Source organism: Labeo rohita, chromosome 4 (assembly GCF_022985175.1).
Source record: "Labeo rohita strain BAU-BD-2019 chromosome 4, IGBB_LRoh.1.0, whole genome shotgun sequence".
In the NCBI taxonomy this organism is placed as follows: domain Eukaryota; kingdom Metazoa; phylum Chordata; class Actinopteri; order Cypriniformes; family Cyprinidae; genus Labeo; species Labeo rohita.
The window spans coordinates 33,621,256-33,643,529 of record NC_066872.1 but is presented as its reverse complement, the minus strand read 5'-3'; the positions used below and the strand labels follow the sequence as shown (position 1 = coordinate 33,643,529).

Genomic DNA, 22,274 nt, shown 5'->3' with positions numbered 1-22,274 from the left:
CAGGATTTGTGAGTGGAGGGAAACAGAGATGTCGAACGTACCCCCAGAGACCCCGAGAGCTATGGAGACTCTACCTATTGTACCCCTTGTTGTACTTTAAAATCGCATGGATAAAATCAATCTACATTTAAATGAATTCTGAGAGCACCTATAGTGTCAAATCCACTTGTGATTGATGTTTTCCGTAAACAACTAGTTTAGGAACGTAATCCTTCCTCAGAATAATGCTAAAGCTGTGCTACGCTCTGCTTATCAGAGCCTCTGTATTATCTAAAAGAAACTTCTTTGGTAAATGCACTCTGTAATTCCAACAATAGCAGTTTAAAAGAGGCAAACTCCTCTTAAGAGGGGTTTACAGTGGTTTGCTGCTGGGTGGAGGTCTGGGAAGGCTTATGGATAACATTTGAAAACATAAAAATATGAAATAGTCAAAAAAGTGTTCTTTTTGATGGGAAACTCACTTCAATCCCTAAATTCTTCCTGCAGACCGAACAAAGAAGCTTTGTGCTTATCTCCTCAAACAAATATTTAATAATGAAAAAGGTCAAGAAACAGCATGAATGCCTATAGTGCATTTCTGTGCACAGTTTGCAATTTATTGCATTGCAGATGTGTTGTTTTCCTCTCAGTAATTCCAGTTTGAAGGAAAAGGTCAATCTCTCTTTGACGCTGTCTGTGTAAATTGCTCACCATTCTTTTCATAACAAACATACACATAGATTTATAAAAATACTGTTAAAGCAGTAACACTATGCACAGTTTTAAATCACTTTGCTGTCAGTGTAAAGCTGAATTTTCAGCAGCCATTACTTTAGTCTAGTTGACATGATGCTTCAGAAATCATTCTATGCTGATTTGCTCAAGAAACATATCTTATTATTATCATCAATGTTATCAAACACATTGATTTTTTAAGGATTCTTTGATAAATGCAGGAATGGAACCAGGGCTGTCACTAATGATTATTTTGGTAATCGAGTAGTTTGACAATTAATTGAGTAATTGGATAATTATTCAAAAAAAAAAAAAATCTTGAACTATAGCCTTTCACATTTTCAGGATTCTTTAATAAATCGAAAGATGGAACTAGGGCTGTCACAAACGATTATTTTGGTAATCGAGTAATCGGTCGATTATTCTGACGATTAATCGAATAATTTGATAATTCTAATTTTTTTAGCAATAAAAAAACACCTAAGTGAACAATAGGCTTTGAAATTGTCAAGATTCTTACAGTAAATGGAACGATGGAATTGGGCTGTCACTAACGATTGTTTTGGTCATCAAATAACTGGTCGATTAATCTGATGATTAATTGAGTAATAGGATAATTATAATAAAAAATGTTGTAGTAATAATAATAGACCTAAGTGAACAACAGCCTTTAAAATTTCCAGGATTCTTTGATAAATGGAACGGTGGAACAAGGGCTATTACTAACAGTTATTCTGGTAATCAAGTAATTGGTTGATTATTCTGATGATTAATCGAGTAATCTGATAATTATAATTAATTTTTTTTGGTAGTAATAAAAGTAAACCTAGGTGAACAATAACCTTTAGAATTACTTAAAATACATATATAATAGCAATGAGGCAATAATAAATGGTTTAAATCATATGGTTTCATTGAACAAAACTGTTAAATTATAAACAATAGAATTAACGTGCATTATACGTTACAACAAATAACTGCAGAGGGCGCCAACAGCCTGACGACTGTTTTTACAGTGCGTGATCTAATCCTTGTTTAATATTGATCAAACAACATTTAAGTAAAATGTCCACTTAATCTTTAATATTTGGCCATTTCTTTACAACAGAAATGCAATTAACAGTTAGCATATTGAGAAAGATATAGATGTATTGTTTTGTGTTTGCATAGGTTTCTAAATATTTTACTTTACAAATCTGATGAAATGCCGTTCCCAGATGAACGTTATAATAAACACACTTATAACAAGATTTGCAGCATTTGTGAATTCACAATATGAGTATGCTTTATTATGATTTTAAAATGGGTTTAATGTATCATGCGGCCTTGGAAACACATCTAATAATGCATTTCATGGATTCTCATCCTTGGAATGCACCACTTCCAGTATTTTGCTAATTGCTCAACATGGCAAAATGCAAATCAAGGATTTTTTTTTTAAAGTACGCAAATTGAATCAAGGAATCATGACAGCCCTAGACGGAATGTTCAAAAGCATTTTTTTTGTAACAAATGTACATCAAACCAACTCAAGTCTACTGTTCTAAGCTGGTCTTTTCAGCAGGGATATATTCATATTAAGATTCATAGGATTGAGAAAATTGAGAGGATTGAGCTCATTATTTAAAGCTTATAGCCTTAGCACTCTCGGAACACACCTGGAGAGTTTATACAAGGGCTTCTTGTGAAATGGGAATCTGGCGATATGATCACATCAACTCTTCAATGACTGAACAGCTACTACTGAATCTCCTGACATCTGCTTTTACTGGTTGCCTAGATACGGTCCACACGAATGCTCAGATTGAAAGAAATACAGTACTTACATATGGAGAACCACTGCTGTGTAAATGACTTAGTGTTATCTAAACATATCTAGGTCCTGTTTAAGCATCATTCCGTGGAGCACAGATTTTGTGTTGTATGGTGATGTAATGGAAGTTTATTAGCTCTTATACAGCTTAGTAGTCAAGGTTTTGATTTTGGGCCCAGAATACAGATCCTGAATCAGCTGAAAGGCCAGCTTCTCTAGTGGAGACATTAATCTGATATAAAGGCTCAGAGGAGGTGCTGGATTACATGAGGATAAGGTCTGAAACCATGGCCTGCTTTGATGGATTTTACACACACACACACACACACACACACGCACAATCAACAAGCGAGTGGTAGAGTCAGCACTTAGCTGGGATCAGTCAACAAAAAAACACCAATAGAAAAAGTGTCCTGACAAGAGATATGACACCCTGTGTTTACATGCACAACATTATTCTGATATTAATCAGAATTTGGTCATATTTAGGTTATCATGTTAAGGCATTAATCTAATTACATTACCAAATTAAGCCAATATTCTGGTTTCTAGAAATCTGAATATGATAGATTCTTATATTAATCTGAATTTGGGATTATGTAAGAACCTAATTCACAAACCGATAATTCTGGGTGATATTTAGTACGGATAGTTGTAAAAAGCTGAGCTTCGAAGAAAAATTATGGAGCGAGGAGGAGATTCACGTTAAACGAAACATCATGGCCTACATTTATAGGGCTCTTGTCCTACATTTTGCAATTAATCAAGCTCATGTGTGTTATTGTTAAGGACATGCCTGAAAATTGATGAATTTGTTACATTACTGTCCAAAATTACCAAAAATATAGCATAATAAATGGCGGGAGCTAGCATCTCTAGTATTTAATGAGAATAGCAGTTTATTCAGATCATATGGAAATATTCCAACAGCAGTGGAGAATGTACTTTTTTTTTTTTCAGAATAACGGCAATCAGAAAATTACATGCTAGATTTCACCCAGAAACACGGTTAACCAGCTTTGTGTCATGTTTGTGACTCAATCCAAACATCACTGAAATAAGACGGCACGTGTGGTACGGTAAGGCTGCATGACGTGTCTCCATCAGTGTAAAAGGCAGATCCATAAAGGCTGAACTTAAGACCATGATCACATTAATGATGGAGCCAGAAGAGTAATGGGCTCCATAACTGAATTAGTGAAGGCTAATGTCAATATGTCCAGTGTTTGGCTTTATCCTCAGAAACACTTAAAGGGCTTCTGTAATTCCTCAGTGTTCCTTAAGGGTATTTTATGGAATGATTACACAAATGGAACTGAGGTGAGAATTGAAAATTAGTGCTCACCATGACACTGTATTGAGACACGGAGATGTTGTTGGGGTGAACGCTGAGTCTCACACACTGCTTTATGTCTGAAGCAAAACGACGAGGCTCGGATGACCGCTCGCACTTCTCCTTTCTGGTGCACCTGGAAAACAAAGACGAAAAGAAACATGTGAGCACCTGAGAAGGGAGGAAAGACAGCGTGTAAAAAGAAGACAAAGCGTTTGATAGAATGGGGGGAAAATAAAAACAGCTGCACAAATGCGTTCAACCATCTCCCATCTGTGACCAGCACAGCATGAAGGAAATAGAACACAAGCTTGGTTACTAGTCCAAATCCATGCATTATATTTCTGTTTCATATTTCAGGAAAGAGGGAGGTGGGACCGACAGAGAGAGAGAGAAAGACCAGTTGGTTGTGGTGACTTTATTCTGTTTCTGTTCTCTCGGCGGTGCTAAAACAACAGCGACTCTATTTGTGGAAGCAGAGCAGGCCCAAAGGGCCAAGGGACAAGCCAGCTTTGTGTTCTACCCTTAATGAAGTGTATTCATGGCTCCCGGGTTCTGCAGGTGGGGAGAATCAGAGCTCAGAGACCCTCCCTTTAGATCCAAGCACCCTCCGCTCTTATCCGTTCACAACGCTGGGTCACAGAGCTGATGTGGAGACCACCCTAACACTGCGACATCTAATCCAGACACATCAGATTACAGGTCGAAGGTTAAACACGTTTAAGACTATTTTACACTAGTGACATTTAGTTCTGAACTCTTGACTTGCAGAGTTGCAAACTAGTGCTAAAGAACCCAGACACCAATACAGTGTGCTGTTTTTCTGGACCTTGTGGCAGTTAATTAGTATAATATTTAATAAAAAAATAGCATTAAAAAGATTATTTATTAATAATTTTATTTAGACATTACTTCTAGTCCTTTAATAAGATATATAACGACATACAACAAATATTGAGTCTTAAATGTAAACATTTCTAGTAGGGCTGCAAAACGATTAGTCGATTCAAAATAAAAGTGAATCGATAAATGAAATCAATCGATTCAAAATAAAAGTTTATGTTTAAATACTATATGTGTGTGTGTACTGTGTATATTTATTATGTATTACACACATGTATGTGTGTTTATTTATATATACATAATAAATATACACAGTACACACACATATAGTATGTAAACAAACTTTGATTTTGAATCGATTAATTGCGACTAATTGTTTTTGCAGCCCTAATTTCTAGGATTTCACATGACCACACTACCAAAATTACATACTGTAGAAAAGTAAACACATGTCCTTAAAATTATTAAAATAAAGTTAGTATTAATATAAATCTAATGTCTAAAAACATTATTTTATATATTTATATATTATTATTATAATTTTTTTTTTTTAAATTGACATTTTAAAGATTTAAAAAAATGCAGAGCTGTTAAATTGATTATTTGCATCCAAAATAAAAGTTTGTGTTTACGTGTGTGTGTACTGTGTATATTTATATGTATATATAATACACACAAATACAAGGATATATTTAAGATATTTAAGTACAAGTATATATATATATATATATATATATATATATATATGTATTTATATATACATAATATACAAACATATAAATGTAAACATGAACTTGGATGCAATTAATTGTGATTAATCGATTTGACAGCCCTAAAAAAAATTACAAATACATATATAGCTAGTATTTTTAAGAACCAAGATCTAATCTAATCTAATCTAATCTAAACCAATAATATAATATAATATAATATAATATAATATAACATTTTTGGGTAAAATTAACTTGTAAAAGTCTTGTAATCATTTATAAAATACACAAATGTCCTTATAATTATTACAATAAAGTTAATATTTAAAGTTAAATATAATGTCTAAATAATTTTTTATATATTTATATTATTATTATTATTATTTATGGTTTTATTTGAAATCTTAAAGAATTAAAAAACGCAGTGCTGTCAAATCAATTAATCGCATCCAAAATAAAATATATAAACGCAAACACACATAGTATACACACATATATTATGTAAACATAATAAGTTTTATTTTGGATGCAATTAACCGTGATTAATCGATCTGACATCCCTAAAAATGTATTAAAAATACATACATAAAGCATTGTAAAAGTCTTGTAATCATCTATAAAATACACCAGTGTCCTTTTTATCGTTTATAAAATATACCTGCATATGAAAGCATGCAATTGAGTCTTACACTTAAACATTTCAAAGTTTTACTTGCTTGGATTTTACAAAACTGGCTAAAACAGTCTGCTCTGACTGGGTTTTTTTAGCCTGTCACTCCCCTGACTAATCCATATTGGCTTTATTCAAATCTGTGAAGCAATTAACTACGAATCAGCGCAGAGTCCTTACGAGAGAGAGAGAAGTTTATAACGGATGACAGTTGTGACAGGGTTTTCTTCCACTGCAGAAAAGAAGGGGGGAGCGAGAGGCAGGACAGTGAATGAATTGAAAAGTTAAGAAGCCTAACGTGGAGAACTCCGAGAACAGAATGGGAATAATCTGCTGCTGAATGAAAGAGGAAACGAAAGAGATTTAAATGGCAACAATCATCCTCTTTCTCTGTGCTTCTGTGCTAAGCAGGTCTAAGATGCGTTTAATCAGAATGGCCTCCTTTGTAGTTCCAATCACACTGCCTGAATCCCCTTTCTGCAGCTGATTTAATAAGCATGCCGTGTACTACGTGTTCAAACACACACTTATGCTACTTGGAAGCTATGGGTGGTGAAACATTGAACTGTAAAACGAGAGAGAGTGTGCAGCATTCTCAGAGCGCTGTGGGAGAGACAAACTGTCTTGTGCGAGTCTCTGGATGATTTGTCGGGGCCGTGCATCCCACAGTTAGACGCACTTGTCAAAGGCCTTTAATGAAACATCACACCTAACAAGTCCCTCTCCGTCCGCACCCATTACGTAAGACTACAGGAAAGTATGTGGGCAGTGAAGCCTGTTTAAACACAGACAGTATTCTTTCTCACCAATAGGTGGCGTATGAGGGTTGTCTGTTTATAATTTCGAGATTACAGGGGCTTTGACATGTTGTGGCTGAAACAAGTCAGTGCTGCTTGTGAGAACGGGAATATTTCTTATTTAAAAGGGTTATAAAGGAGATGCCTGCTTATGGCCTGAGAGCACTGTAAAAACATTTATGAGTCTTCATTTACGAGCTTGTGTAAAAGGCCCGGAGACAAATATCAGCAGGATGAATAGCAGTATGTTTGTGTATCTCATTCCTTTAATAAATTAAACATTTATTGGATAAATAAAATGAGTATGAAACTGAGCCTATTTACTTTCTTTAGTCACATTTCCAGTTATATTGTGAACAATATTTATTTATTTCAATATATTTATTTATTTATTTATAAAATACCTTTCAAATGTTTGGGATCAGTAAGATTGTGTTTTTAAAGAAGTTAATCAAGGTTGCATTTGTTTGATTAAAAATACAGAAAAACAGTAATATTGTGAAATATTATTGCTATTTAAAATAGTGGTTTTCCTTTTTAATATACTTTAAAATAGAATTTATTCTTGTGATGCAAAACTGAATTTTCAGCATCAGTACTCAAGTTTTCAGTGTCACATGATCCTTCAAAAATCATTCTAATATGCTGATTTATTATCAGTGTTGGAAACAGTTGTGCTGCTTAATATTTGATGAATAAAACATTAAAAAGAACAACATATATTGAAAATAAAAGTTCTTGTAACAATATACACTAACGTTCAAAATTTGGGGTCCGAAATTTTTTTCTTTCTTTCTTTCTTTGAAATAAATTAATATATTTTAAAAAAAGTGATAGTGATAGTGATCAGCTCTGCCAATTCCTTTTCCATCTAATGAATTGGTGATCTCCTTGATAAGTCATCCAGCGTGCACCTGTCAACACGCGGGAGGTTTGTTTTAATGCCTTATCATTAGTAAAGTAAACTGCTCTATTAGAAGACTAAGGAGTAATTTGTTTCCCTCGTTATGTATATGCTGCCCGAACATGGCGAAATGCGGTACTTTGATGAATAATGAACAGGAAATGAAATCGCATCAAAGCGATCAAGCAGACGGGAGTGCAGGAGTGGGCACACGCAAAACACCAAGGACGGCCTCCTTGGCATCTGGGCTGCCCTCTCTCTTCCTGTTCCCCTCGTGACCCTCCGTTCACTCTGCTCTCTGACACACTGACCTAAATACCATTACATCTTCCATGCTAGCAGAGCAGCAAATAAACAAACGAACATCAATAAATGAATAAAAACCTGCAATTACTGCACTCAAATTAATTTCACTTGCAATGCCACCCTTCACATCAAACCCAGAGATAGACAGAGAGAGAGAGACAGACTACAGATGTCTTTTGAAGAAAGCAGCTAACAGAGTCAGCCAGAAGCAGCTAAATTAATAAGTTCTGTAAAATAATAAATCCCTCAAGGAGTTTTATTCAACAGAGTTGCACTTGCTGTGCAACTAAAACTGTTAATTTACCGTAAGAATGAGTTCGGGCTCATACTGGAAAATAGCGCCAACCTCACTTTGCCAAGACTAATTTATAATAAACATGAGGAAGTACATTTCTCATGTGTGACTGATGACAGTGGCCTAGTGGAGTTTAAAGTGTGTGAACTCCCAAGGTCTGACCAGCTGCGTGAAGCAAAGACAGCTCCAATGGGACAAATACTGGAGAAGCAGGTTTCATAAGAATGAGACTGTCTGTGCTTAAAAAAGCAAACTAAATCTTCGGAAGCAGCATAATTAAGATCCTACCTTTTACAATAACCTTGGAAATGGAAGTGTTTTAAAATGCTACCACAGTAGTCATAGTTTTGATAGCAGAAGAAAAACCTTTTACGGTGAAACGCCTAGCGTTCCTAAGCCAATTCTACTCCAAACAACTCATTGAAATTCCATTATCCTTAAAATATAAAAAGCAAAGCCACAGTACTGTATTACTACTGCTGGAAGACAGACTTTTGAACTGTAGCCAGTGCACGCTCTACATATCATAGTACAGTAACATATTAAAATTACTTATGGATAACTCAATGCATATTTGAATATGCACTTAAATACGCATTCATCCCAATGGTTATCAGGGACGGTTTCCCAAAGGATAAGAGTGTCAAAACAGAGCGAGAAGAGAAAACTGAGCTGAACTTTTGCCTAGTGGCCTGACAGACAAACCCCATCCAAGTTGCACCTATAGAAAATGAGCAGCTTTTAAAATGCAGTGATACCCAGAGAGAAAGGAAGACAAAAGAAGGTGCAGGCACACTGACAAATGGCAGGTTTAAATTTAGAGGCAGCGCTGTGAGCCAGACCCTCAGAGCCCCCTGCGAGAGAGAAGCCGGTCGGTCACCATCATTATGGAGTGAGCAAAGAAGAGGGATGGATGGAAAGTGGGAGACATGAAGCAGAGAGAAGGAAGGAAGGAGGGGAGAAGAGAGACAGAGGAAGAGACTCGTGGAGAGTCATTACGCAGCCCAGTGGCTCTGACCCGATTATTCCCAGCAGAGACCTCGGGGCCACTGCCCCCCACTGGGCCACAAACCTCAGCTGAGTGGAAAATTAGTGTGGAGCACCCCGGGAACGACCCCAACACACTGGGGCATACTGAGACACACAAACAAACGCTTGTACATAAAACATCCAGGCTGCAACATTCACTTTACACTGTGTCCAAAAAATAAAATCCAATATCATACAGCATGGTCGGTTTATAATCACAAACAAGTTCAAGCAAGCTAACATTTTATAAAACTATGATTATTGGATTACAGTTTACTTTTTGTTTATGGAGCACAAAAGATATTTTGAAGAATGTTGGTAACCAAACAGCTTTGGTTACAACTGGGTTCCAGTGTGAGGTCAAAAAATATGGAAATGGATAGAAAAACAAAAAATGTTGTAAGTAAATGATGACATACACTACTTTTCAAAAGTTTGGGATTGGCAAGATTTTTTATGCTTTTTTAAAGAAATCCCTCATGCTCATAATGGCTGCATTTATTTGATAAAACATACAGAAAATAAAACAGTAATATTGTGAAATATTATTGGAATTTAATATAATGGTTTTCTATTTAATACACTTATAATTTATTCCATTCTTCATTGTCACATGATTCTTAATATACTGATTTATTATCAATGTTGGAAACAGTTGCTTTTTTTTTTTTTTGGGAAACTATGAATTTTTCAGGATTTTTTGATGAATAAAAAGTTTAAAAGAACAGTGTTTATTTAAAATAGAAGGCTTTTCTAACAATATACACTGCCGTTCAAAGTTTGGAGTCAAATGTTTTCTTTCTTTCTTTCTTTCTTTGATACTTTTATTTAGCAAGGATGTTAAATTGATACTTATTTGATATTTAAAATATTATATTGGATATTTAAAATAGAAAGCTTTTCTAACAATACACACTACTGTTCAAAATTTTGGGTTCAGTAAAATTTCTTTCTTTTGTTTATATATATATATATATATATATATATATATTTTTTTTTTTTTTTTGAAGTAATTAATACTTTTAATTAGCAAGGATGTTTTAAATTGATACATTGTTCTTTTTAACTTTTCATTCATCAATAAATATCCTGAAAAAAGTATCACAGGTAAAAAACCAAACAAACAAAAAAAAAAACATCACAAATGATAATAAATCAGCATATTAGAATGATTTCTGAAGGATCATGTGACACTGAAGACTGGAGTAATGATGCAGAAAATTTAGCTTTGCATCACAGGAATAAATTATATTTCAAAGTACAAGAAAATAGAAAACCGGTATTTTAAATTGCAGTAATATTACTGTTTTTTTCTGCATTTCAGATCAAACAAATGCATCCTTGATGAGCATAAGAGACTTCTTTAAAAACTTTACAAATTTTACTGATCCCAAACTTGGTAGTGTAATTTTTAATTTTTTTAACTTTTTAATTTTAATGGTTATTTGGAAGTACAGTACAAATATTGCCATTGATTTTTGTAGTTTTTCACAACCCTGTTTACTTCAACACCAAACTTGCCTAAAAGCAGCATGACCTCAGAATCTGAGCTGCATTTCTAAACACTTTCATGTGACTTGAATCCATCCGACTCCAGACTACGGCGCAGCTGGAGAGACACATTACCTATCAAAGTCGCACACACCCACACAAATACCCACAATTCATCTCAATGCCATAAAAGCGTCAAGTTTTCCGTGACGCAGCAGCGCTCGCCTCCAAACTCGCATGCAATTTCAGGAGCTGTCAAAAACACCTCAGACCGGCTCCTTCATCTCATCTCCCTGCTGTCCCTGTTCCTCCTGGGCCAGGGGACCCATCTTACCCTACTAATATTAAACAGATTATCTGTCTTCTCCAACACCACATCCCCTACAGATCTGATCAAACATTGCACATATTAACACCCGATCTATCTCCTGTGACTGCCTTCCGGCTGTCAGGATACAGCTCTGAGGAACGTTTACAACTCTTTTTTTTTATCTCTTGCTGTTTAGATCGAGCAGGCAGATCTTTTTCCTTTCAGCTACAGGGTTAACCAAGTTTTCAGCAGAAAGAAATACAGAACACCTCTAAGAATGACCAAAAAGACAAAGGCAGACTGGATGTGAGGACATTTACATAGACTCTTTGTCTTCAAAGTTAGACAAAGCATTTTAAAGAGGTCACACTCAATAAGACTCCACCTAAGAAAGGAGAGTAACTTGAGAGTGTGTGTGCTATAGATAGAGCGTCTGTCCTCTATCACAAAGGGCAAACAAGCGGGTCTTCAGCCACCTGAGAGAATGATCCAACAGGTCCCGCGTGCCCAGAGGAAAAATCAATGTGCCGCTCAAATTAGGGAGAACAATCTGATCTGGTCGAACATTTATGAAAACATTTTGCTTCTGTGCCAACGCAAGGTGAATGGCAATTACAAAGAGTTTGCGAACTGGCATATCACGTTTCTGGAGCTGTTTGGAAAAGAGAAACACGCATGACATTTGAAACCTGTGTAAAATTAGGCTACGATGAACACAGGACCGTGTCTCTTTCCGTATCCTACCTGCGCTAGTTCAAAAACCTACACCCGCTGTGATGAACGCAATGTTCTTTCCATAATTCACTGCGGTGTTTATTCCCACAGCTTTATAGACCATTCAAAGACTTGGAAAATCATGAAAAGGAAATTTTTCACAAGATAAATTTAGAATCACATTCTAACAGCATGACTTTTGTTGCTATATCACACTGTGACAAGAGGTTTTTGTTGTTAAAGGAGCTCAGAAAGGTTATAGCAAACCTCAAATATACTTCATGTAGCATGAAACTGCTGAGAAGTTCAATTTACTTTAGCGATTTGGTTTTTGAATCACTGATTTAAATCAATGGATTCTGAAAAAAGGTTCCATTTAACTACATGAGCTCCAACTACACTGCCATTCAAATGTTTTTTAAAGAATCTTTTACGCTTATCAAAGTTCCAGATTTCTTTCATGAATAAAAAGTTACACGGCAACAGCATTTATTTAAAATAGAAATCTTTTCTAGTCTTTACTATCAGTTTTTATCACTTTAACACACCCTTGCTAAATAAAAGCATTCATTTCTTTGAACAGTAGTGTATATTGTTACAAAAGACTTCTATTTTAAATAAAAGCTGTTCTTTTTAATGTTTTATTCATCAAAAAAATTCCAAAAAAATATTAAGCAGCACAGCCGTTTTCAACATTGATAATAAATCAGCATATTAAAATGATCATGTGAAGGATCATGTGACATTTAAGACTGGAGTAACGATGCTGAACATTCAGCTTTGCATCACACAAATATATTCTATTTTAAAGTATATTCAAATAGAAAAGAACTATTCTAAATTAAATATTATTAATTAAATTAAATATTATTTTTTCTGTTTTTCAATCAAAACAGCCTTAATAAGCAGAAAAGACTTTAAAACATAAAAAATCTTACTGATCCCAAACTGTTGATGAGCTAACAATGAAAAATACTTCTAAAGCATTTATTAATCATTGTTAATTTGAACATTTACTAATGCATTAATAAAATCAAAAGTTGCATCTGATAATATCATGTAACATATCTAAACTTACATGTTATGTTTTTGCTAACTAACAAAGATTAACGTATACCGTAAAACAGACTCATTGTTAGTGTAATAAGAAAATAATGAATTATAAACTAAATTAAAATTAGGTAATTCCTATCTTGGTGTCACTCCAAAATGTATGACTGACTAACTTCTGTTAAACGGCAAAAGATGAAATTTGAATTTCAAAATTTCTTTTCGCTTCTGGAAGACGGACAGTAATGTTGTTTGGATACGACATGCCGATGAATACATAAAGACAGAATTTTCATTTTTGCTTGAACTACTCCTTTAACTTCCTCCACATCTATTTCCTGTCTTTTCAATCAATGCCTGCACACTCTCTCTCTTCCTCTCTCAGGTGTGTCTGTCTCCATGTCTAGTTCACGCTCTGTCACACCAGGACAGGCCACCCCGCTTGCTGTCTTCTACCCCCTCTCCCCTTTGCCTTCTCTCTCTCCGTGTCTCCTGCTCTTTCTCTGGTGACAGCATGGTGACAGTGAGGGATAGGTTGAGTCGTGTAGGACTGCCTGCTCTCTGAGAGATCTCGCTGACAGTCGTGAGTGTGGCTGTAGTTCTGTCCTGATGCCTCCGTCACTTTTGGAGCATGTTCCTTTCTCTCAGCCAGCCGCAAACTCCTCCTCCCATGCTCTTTAGGAGTTCAGCACCAGGGGCGACTGAGCCGGTCCCGCTTCCCCGGGGAGACGCCACTCTCTGCTGGGCACAGAGGGTGGCGTGCGTGTTTTGGGTCTAAAACAACTCAGGGCTGACTTGACAGGCCCAAGTGGAATGCACTAAGAATAAATTGCGCCTGCTGATAGTACCGTGGACGTGCATGTGCGTCACCATTATGATGTCAATTTGATTTCATGGTTAAAGACAGACGCACAGAAGTGTATGCCGCACTGAAGCCGTACATATGGGAGAGGATCTTTTAGTGGCATAAACAAAGCCTTAGCTTTCAATAAACGCACACACATATACAGCACAGTGGATCAAAGAGAATTGCTTTAAAACCTCTCCCAGTCTAGCCACACAAACACAAGTTCTGGACGACAAGGTAAAGCATTTCAGAATAGACACAGACTTGCTAGTGGACAAGGTTATATGCATGTAAATTAAGAAGTTATTAAAGGAGTAATTCCTGATAATTTACTCACCCCACGTCATCCAAGATGTTAATTTCTTTCATTCTTCAGTCGAAAAGAAATTAATTTTTTTGAGGGAAACATTCTATGATGTTTCTCCATATGATGGACAAGGGTTGAAGGTCCAAGTTGCAGTTTCAATGTAGCTTAAAAGGGCTCTACACAATCCCAGACGAGGAATAAGTGTCTTATCAAGCGTAACGATCAGTCATTTTCTAAAAAAATTGAAAATTTCTAAGCTTTTTAACCACAAATGCTCATTTTGCACTAGCTCGACCACACATTACGTAGTCATGTTAAAAAGGTCACACGTGACGTAGGTGGACGTACCGACCCAGTGTTTACAAAGTGAACATGCAAAGAAAGTCAAACGCCCTTTACAAAAAAGGTAAAACAACAATGCTAGATGTGTTTCAAGTGGAGAAAAAAATTAGATGTAGTTTTTCACCCTACCCTACCTTTTTAAACTGGAGTACATATATGAAGGTGTGGTTAAAAGTATATTATTATTATTATTATTATTATTTTTTAGAAAATGACTGATTGTTTTGATAGATAAGACTCTTACTTTGTAAGAGTCAATTTGTGACCCTGGACCACAAAACCAGTCTTAAGTCGCTGGGGTATATTTGTAGCAATAGCCAAAGATACACTGTATGGGTCAAAATTATTGATTTTCCTTTAAGGGCAAAAATCACTAGGAAATTAAGTAAGATCATGTTCCATGAAGATATTTTGTAAAATTCCTACTGTAAATATATATAAAAACTTAATTTTTGATTAGTAATATACATTGTTAAGAACTTTTTTGGACAACTTTAAAGGCAGTTTTCTCAATATTTTGATTTTTTTGCACCCTCAGATTCCAGATTTTCAAATAGTTGTATCTCGAACAAATATTGTCCTATCCTAACAAACCATACATCATTAGAAAGCTTATTTCATTCAGCTTTCAGGTGATGTATAAATCTCAATTTTGAAAAATTGACCCTTATGACTGGTTTTGTGTTCCAGGGTCGCATTTGGACCTTCAACCCATTGGCCACCTCTGAAGTACACTATATGGAGAAAAATCATGGAATGTTTTCTTCAAGACCTTAATATCTTTTTGACTGAAAAAAGAAAAACATGAACATCTTGGATGACATGAGGGTTAGTAAATTATCAGGAATTTTTTTATTCTGGAAGTGAACTAATCCTTTAATGCTAACCATAACTGAGGTCATAGCAGCAGCATTTTCAGAATAAAGACAAACTAAAATAAAATAAAATAAACCCTAGTCACTTGGGGATGCAATCTGTAAAGTTTGTTCCTGAAGGACATGACCATTACAGTTTTAAACTATGATCTCATCTCTCATAAAGCCTCGGTAACAAGCTGTCAAAGCTCCTCATGGATAGAGACATATTGATATTCTTGATATGCCCCAAAATAATATCCATCTCATCCCTATCCTAATAAAGATACATAAAGATATTATAATGGAGTGTGAATTTGCATCTCTGTCAATCTGCTCCAGTCTCAGCCTGTCAGCCTTCTTCGAAAAGAGAGACGGAAATCTGACAGCCTTATTTTCCCTGTCTTAATTATGATTTACAGCCTATCCGTCTCCACGCCATTCCAAAGCATCACAATCGCTGCTCATTTACACCCTATGCAAAACGACTGCCTGCGAAACATTCTGGCAATGTTTCCACGACATTTGTAAAGCAGTCAGGGGAGTTATTCATCGCAGCCCTCGGGAACGAGTGCGATCGTCAGGGATGGATGTAATGTCGTTAAACTGTGGTGAATACGTTTTCCACTCAATCTGGGATTATAAAATTAAATGAATACTATAGAATCCACAGATTGACAAAATGCAAACATCCTTCATTCACATAATACTATGCTGATTACAATGGTATTTTTGAAATAAATAGTCTAAAAATGTGCTAATTTTGTGAAGGTTTATATATATACACAACAATATTAAATGTCTTATCACACATAAAAAACTCAATCTCTTCTCTAACAAACAAGAACAAATCATCCTCTTCAAGTCAAAGGGCCAGAGAGGGTTCAGACGGAAAATGAAAGCCTTAACAAGTAAACAAACCGCTTCATAAATTACACATCTGAACATTTAAACTTGGGCAGCGCCCTCCCCTTCTCCTAGAGTTATTGATTTTTGCCTCTCTGGTCCTGTTTTCCAAGACTAACAGACTCTTCTGGAGATCTTCTGGGTAAACACAAGTCTGAAGCAGGCGGCTTTGCTCCTGTGTTGACAGCGAGAGGGAAGGTTATCTGAAGGTTGATTGGAAACAACAAACTTGCAGAGAGCCTCTTAACTAAGCAGCAACTCACAGATATTTGTCTTTTCTCCCTTGCTATGCAATCAGACGGTCTTATAGCTGTAAAGCATATTTTAAAGGTGTTGTTGTTGCCTCACATTTTGATGAAAAGTGGCCATTTTGCATTCAAGGCTTCAGATTTCTTTCTTTCTCATCATTTCGACACAGCTGAATCCAGTCAATTAGATTTTCATGGAATCAAGATGTAGGATTCGTTTACACTGTTCACCAGTGGTAAAAGAAAAAAAAACTGAGGTTCTAAGGATCTGAGTGGCGATCCAGTCTACAAACTGAAGGTCAGAGCCAAGCATCCTGAGAGTTAATGCATTGTTAATTTAGTGACACACAATCTTCCCAAGTGGATTACACACTCACACACACACTAAAATGGACCCCCTGACCCTTCACCCCTCTGCTCCATTTTCCCCATGATCAATAGTAGTGCAAGTTGAGCAAATAAGCCCAGCCATCCATCCATCCCTACAGCGTGTTGTTTTCTTTCTCTCTCTGGTGACTGTGTGGAAGTCTGTTGACTTTTGCATCCCTCTTGAGGACTGGAGTAATCTGTCTCATCACAGAGTTCTGCTCTCTAACAGTCTAGATTACTATATTTATGCTCTGCTGGCCAACATATTGACCTCACTTAACACAAAGCAGCCCTCTGAAACTCTGTTGCTTTGTGCTATTAGTCTGTTTCATGCTATTTGATGTGTCAGAAGAGTCATGAGAGAGACAGAGAAGGGAAAAAGAGCTAACGACTTCCTTGAGTGATCTGAAAAAACCTCTAACCCTGGTGTTAAACTAGTGCCTTGTGGAACAGGCATGAATCATACCTAAAAGCTGCTGTTTCTAAGCCAACATGCTTGAATTTGGTACTGATCTCTAATAATGTTGAATTTTCAGGGTTTTTTTCCCCCAAAACGCACAAAAACTTATTTCTTGCCATAAATAGCAGATATTCCTCTTCGTTTTTCTTCTCTATAGAAATCCACGGGTAGCTATGGTAACTGGGGTTTTCTTCACAGAGGAAGAGTAATTGTATGAGTTAGCAGAGGCAGTGCTACGGTCTACTAAGATGAGCAAAAATTAACCAATTATTATTAATTTCAGTTCTCGTTAAAAAGATTTCTAAATGAATTATTTTTAGCTTTTACTTAGCTAATTTATTATTGGCTCCTGTGCCTTTCCTAATATGCTTTGTACACCGAGTTACACCGACAAAAGTGGATTAAAGATCAGAGCAGCTAGACATGGTTCCTTAAGGTGATAACGGCACTGTTTCCCTCTTGACACTGTGTTTTGTGTGATTTCTGACATGTTGAAAAATAAACACAAATTACAGAGTTTTTCACTTTTTTGAATCGAGTTTCTTATATGAACTTAAAGCATCAAACAGCTCACAAAAGTGCTTTATTGGAGTGTTATTTTAGTATTTTATACACTAATAGTAATTCATATTTTGAATCAGCCTTTTTATACTTCCATTTTAATTTTAGTTTAAGTACTTGCATGTGCCTTTGTCATTTTTATTCTTTTTATTTTATTTTTTTTGTGTGTCATTTACTTTAGACTTTTTTCAGTTAAGGCAACATTTCTAATTTGTTATTTTTATATTTTAAATGAATTGTTTCATTTTATTCAAGGGTCATTCCATGTCAGATCTTCCCCATTTTGTTCATGTTTTTCTGCAGAAAGACAAATATAAATAGTGATGAAAGCCAAAATATGAAATGTCACATATGTATATTTACTGAGTAACCCACTATTTTGTACAGGGGTGTCAAAATGACAATTTTCACATGAGATTTAGAGCTAATTTACAGGACTTTAAAAAGCATCATTATTTTATTTTTACACACAGATTGCTAGGTCTGTTAGTAAAATTGGATGATTTTGATGATTCATTATATGCCAATGGTGTTAAAAAAAAAATGGCAAAAAGCACTTTTTTGCCTCTAGTTTGCATGCCTGTAACTCAATAAGTAATAAAGATATCTTAATATCTATTTAGATGCTAGTTCTTAACAAACTTTCCTTGTAGTATCTTATCATTTTATAGGCCCTCGATGGTTCAGTCCTACAGATATGGAGATCTTAATGTGGCTCCATGAATTGGCTAACTGCGGTCAAAAAACAAATGTGGGTCACTTTGCATACAGCTAATACTTTTTTCTTTTTAAAAAGGAATATCTAAAGAACAAATAATGTTGAAACTAGAAATGTACCTCATGATTTTCTATGAACACAACTGCATAGAACATACCCGAGTGATCTTCTTCATCCAAAGTTCGCATGCCTGTAACTCTAAAAGTATTCAAGGTATTTTAATATTCATCTAGATTCTTAATAAGCTTTACTTTTGAAATCTTAATTTTCAAGGCCCCATATACTTCATTCCCATAGAAATGGGGAATTCAAAGCAGCTCCATGTTCAAATTTGTTGAATTTTACCCATTTTATCCATTTGAAATGTAATATTTAGGTTTTCATCACTACATCTGTTTGTCTTTCTACAAAACAAAATTTGAATTGACTTCTGGCTGAGTTGACACAGAATGATCCTTTAGCTTTATTTCAATTAACGATAATATGATACATAAAATGATAGCTAGAACAATAGACAGAATGACTACAGAACAGAATGAACCTTAGAACTACATCTCTCAGACAGACAGAAACAGATAGATCTCTCAAACTCTCTGAAATGATCGGGGTGAGAAGTCTAGTCCATCTGATCTCTGCACTTCTCTATTGATCTGTTTACGGTGTCTTTCATCTCTCATTAAAAAGACAACCATACAGTTGCAGCATGACAGAGAATCTCTTTGTGGCATATCAGTGTAAAGATATGCTGTTTTAAGCATCATTACCCATGAAAAAAGATAGATTACAGCGGACAAATAGCGGGAGCACTGGCAGGAGTCATGCCTGGCGTGAGAGAGCCCTCTCTGGGCAGGACTCGAGTTACAGGGACCCTGGTTAAGTATGCAGGGGAGGAGAGGATGGGAAAGGTAAACTCCAGGGCAATCAATCAGCCGGGGACCCAGGGAGGCCAGGTCGGATTGCCTGACTCCATCAGAGAGCGGTGCTGTTCACTTTCTCTGGGCATGAGGCCATGGGAGAGGAGAGAGTGCTATGAGAAAGTAATGAAAAACACAGAAGGGACGAATAGAATGGCGATATGAAAAATGCAGAGACAAAAGAGTCCAAAATAAGAAGCGACACAGGGCCTGAATGGAAGCGAGGTTTGGCCTCTGCAGATGCAGCCGTACTGCTTGTGTTGCCAACCAACATGAAGACCTCCTGCTAGTGCTGGCCCTTCTACCACCTGAGGCTAAACAACAAACTGCTGCTGTTTTTATTAGCATTGTGTCCCGTGTACACTTGACACTGTTTCTGCTGCCAGAGGACAGAGAGAAATGACAGAGTGAAGGAGAGAAAGAGGCAGCTCACTCTAGCTGCACAGTTTTCAGTCACAAATGACCTCCTTCCTTCATGGACAATCATGGCAAGCTGATCAGCCTATTCCCACAGTGCGAATACAGGACTCGATCCAAAACTAATAACGTCATGCTCTAAAATAAAATAAAACTCAGAATGTATAACAACACAATCTACTTTGCAACAACACTGACTGCACACCTGCCGTCAACTGCACCTGAATCAATAGGTCAATCTGTGATGTTTATAAACTCTATTGATCTCACATCTTCACGAGTCATGAGAATTCCCAAGTCAAATGTGTGTTTTTATGTGATTTGTATTTAGCATTTAAATATTTACTTGTGAGATATTAAAATAAAAAAACTGCGACTACATGAATAAATATCTAAATAAATGTTTAAATGGCTAATAAATTACACATAAAATACATATGTTATTTAAATATGGTTAAAATAAATACTCCTAAATAAATTACTAAATGGGTAAAATGCTAAATGACTAATAAATAAAATCATTAATACAAATACAAATTATGTGATTTAAATGCAGACATCATAAATGACTAAAAAAAGCCACAATTGCTAATAGTGAAATAAACAGCTAAATGGCTAAAGGAATGAATGAATAAATATACGATTTAAATATAATGATCAGAGCAAATAATTTGTAAAACAGCTAAATAAAATAAAAATAAATAACTGAGTATACTAATGTCAGCTACAAGAAGTACAAAGTGGCTCAATTCAACTGTTCTTTGAACATCGGCTGTATCAGGAAGTGCTGATGTTAAGCAACAAAGCTCAAGACCAAAACTATCAAACATCTCAGGAGGAAACGATACATGCACAGGCCATTTGAGCACCTGTCTCACTGTCCAGCACTAATGCAGCTCTCACTTTTACAAAAGCAAGGGGGAGCGAGACAGAACAGGAGGGTGAGAGACAGACGAGTGTGAGATTTTAAGCATGCCTGACCTTGGGCAGCCATGTGGCAAACGCCATGCCCATGGCCCCTGTCGCGTCTAGAGCACTCAAAAGCCCTGAGAGAGACAGAGAGAGATAGGCCTTGAATCTCTACACATCTCTTTACTTCTCCTCACTCTACCGCTCTTTCTCCTGCACTTAAGAGCATAACGTTGCTTTAGGCCTGAAACACTGCCAATGTCTGCTAGACCTGCTCTGGCCCTGTCGCTCCTTGGTGGCACGGGTGATGTGTGCATAGAGTGTTTTAAAACCTAGGCTTCATTGAACATGGAGCTGTGGAGATGTGAGAAAGCTTGAGATCACCATGGCGCACAACGACACACACACCCCTCTAGGGTTCTCAAAGGAGGACAAGAATCCAATTTTCAATTTACAGTGAAGTGGGAAATGTGGCTATCCCTTGAGGGCTTGAAGCATCCATCACCCTGGCTTTCTACACAGTGGGTGGAAAGGTGGCCGTGTACGAGTATTTGTGTTTACGTCTTTCCATGTGTGTGCACGTGTCTGAGATCCATTAGTTGGAAAAATGTGAGGTGGTAAAGAGAGCTGTTCCCCAACTCTAAGGCCACACACTTACTTAAATGTGACTTACTTGAATTACTCTAAATGAGAACATATCATGCCACACGCCTCTTAAATGGATAATCTACTCAAAAGTGAAAATTGTATTATTTACTCAATGCCATTCCAAATCTCTATACATCTGCAGAACACACAAACAAAAAAAGATATTTCGAAAGATGTTGGTGACCAGTTTTAGCTGCCATTGACTTCCACTGTATAATGGAAGTCAATGAGAATGGAAACGGTTTGGTAACCAACATTTTTTAAAACCTTACGATCCACATTCCAAAGAAAGTCATACAGCTGAAGTCAAAAGTTTACATACACCTTGCAGAATCTGCAAAAAATAAGAGGGCTCTTACAAAATGCATGTTACTGGCCTGAATAAGATATTTCACATAAAAGACATTAACATATAATCCACAAGAGACAATAATAGTTGAATTTATAAAAACGGCCCTGTTTAAAATTTTACATACACTTGATTCTTAATACTGTGTTGTTACCTGAATGATTTTTTGTTTAGTGATAGTTGTTCATGACTGTATGATTTTTAGATCCATCTTTTTACACTGAGGACAACTGAGGGACTCACATGCAACTATTACAGATGGTTCAAATGTTCACTGATGCAGTAAGAGCCGGGGGGTGAAAACTTTTGGAATTTGAAGATAAGGGCAAACTTAAATTATTTTGTCTTCTGGGAAACATGCAAGTAGTTTCTGAAGGGCAGTACTAAATAATATATATATATATATATATATATATATATAATATTTAAGCAAAATAAGAAAATGT

At 36.0% G+C, this 22,274-nt stretch overlaps 1 protein-coding gene across 1 annotated transcript in view; it reads right to left on the bottom strand.

Moving 5' to 3' along the window:
• The window catches only part of LOC127163878 (plexin-A4), a 91,609-nt gene that overhangs the window by 54,402 nt on the left and 14,933 nt on the right, over positions 1-22,274 (bottom strand). Inside the window, exon 3 of the mRNA XM_051107364.1 lies at positions 3,873-3,996. Within this exon, the coding sequence (XP_050963321.1) occupies positions 3,873-3,996 (124 nt within the window). The remainder of the gene's footprint in view (positions 1-3,872; positions 3,997-22,274) is intronic.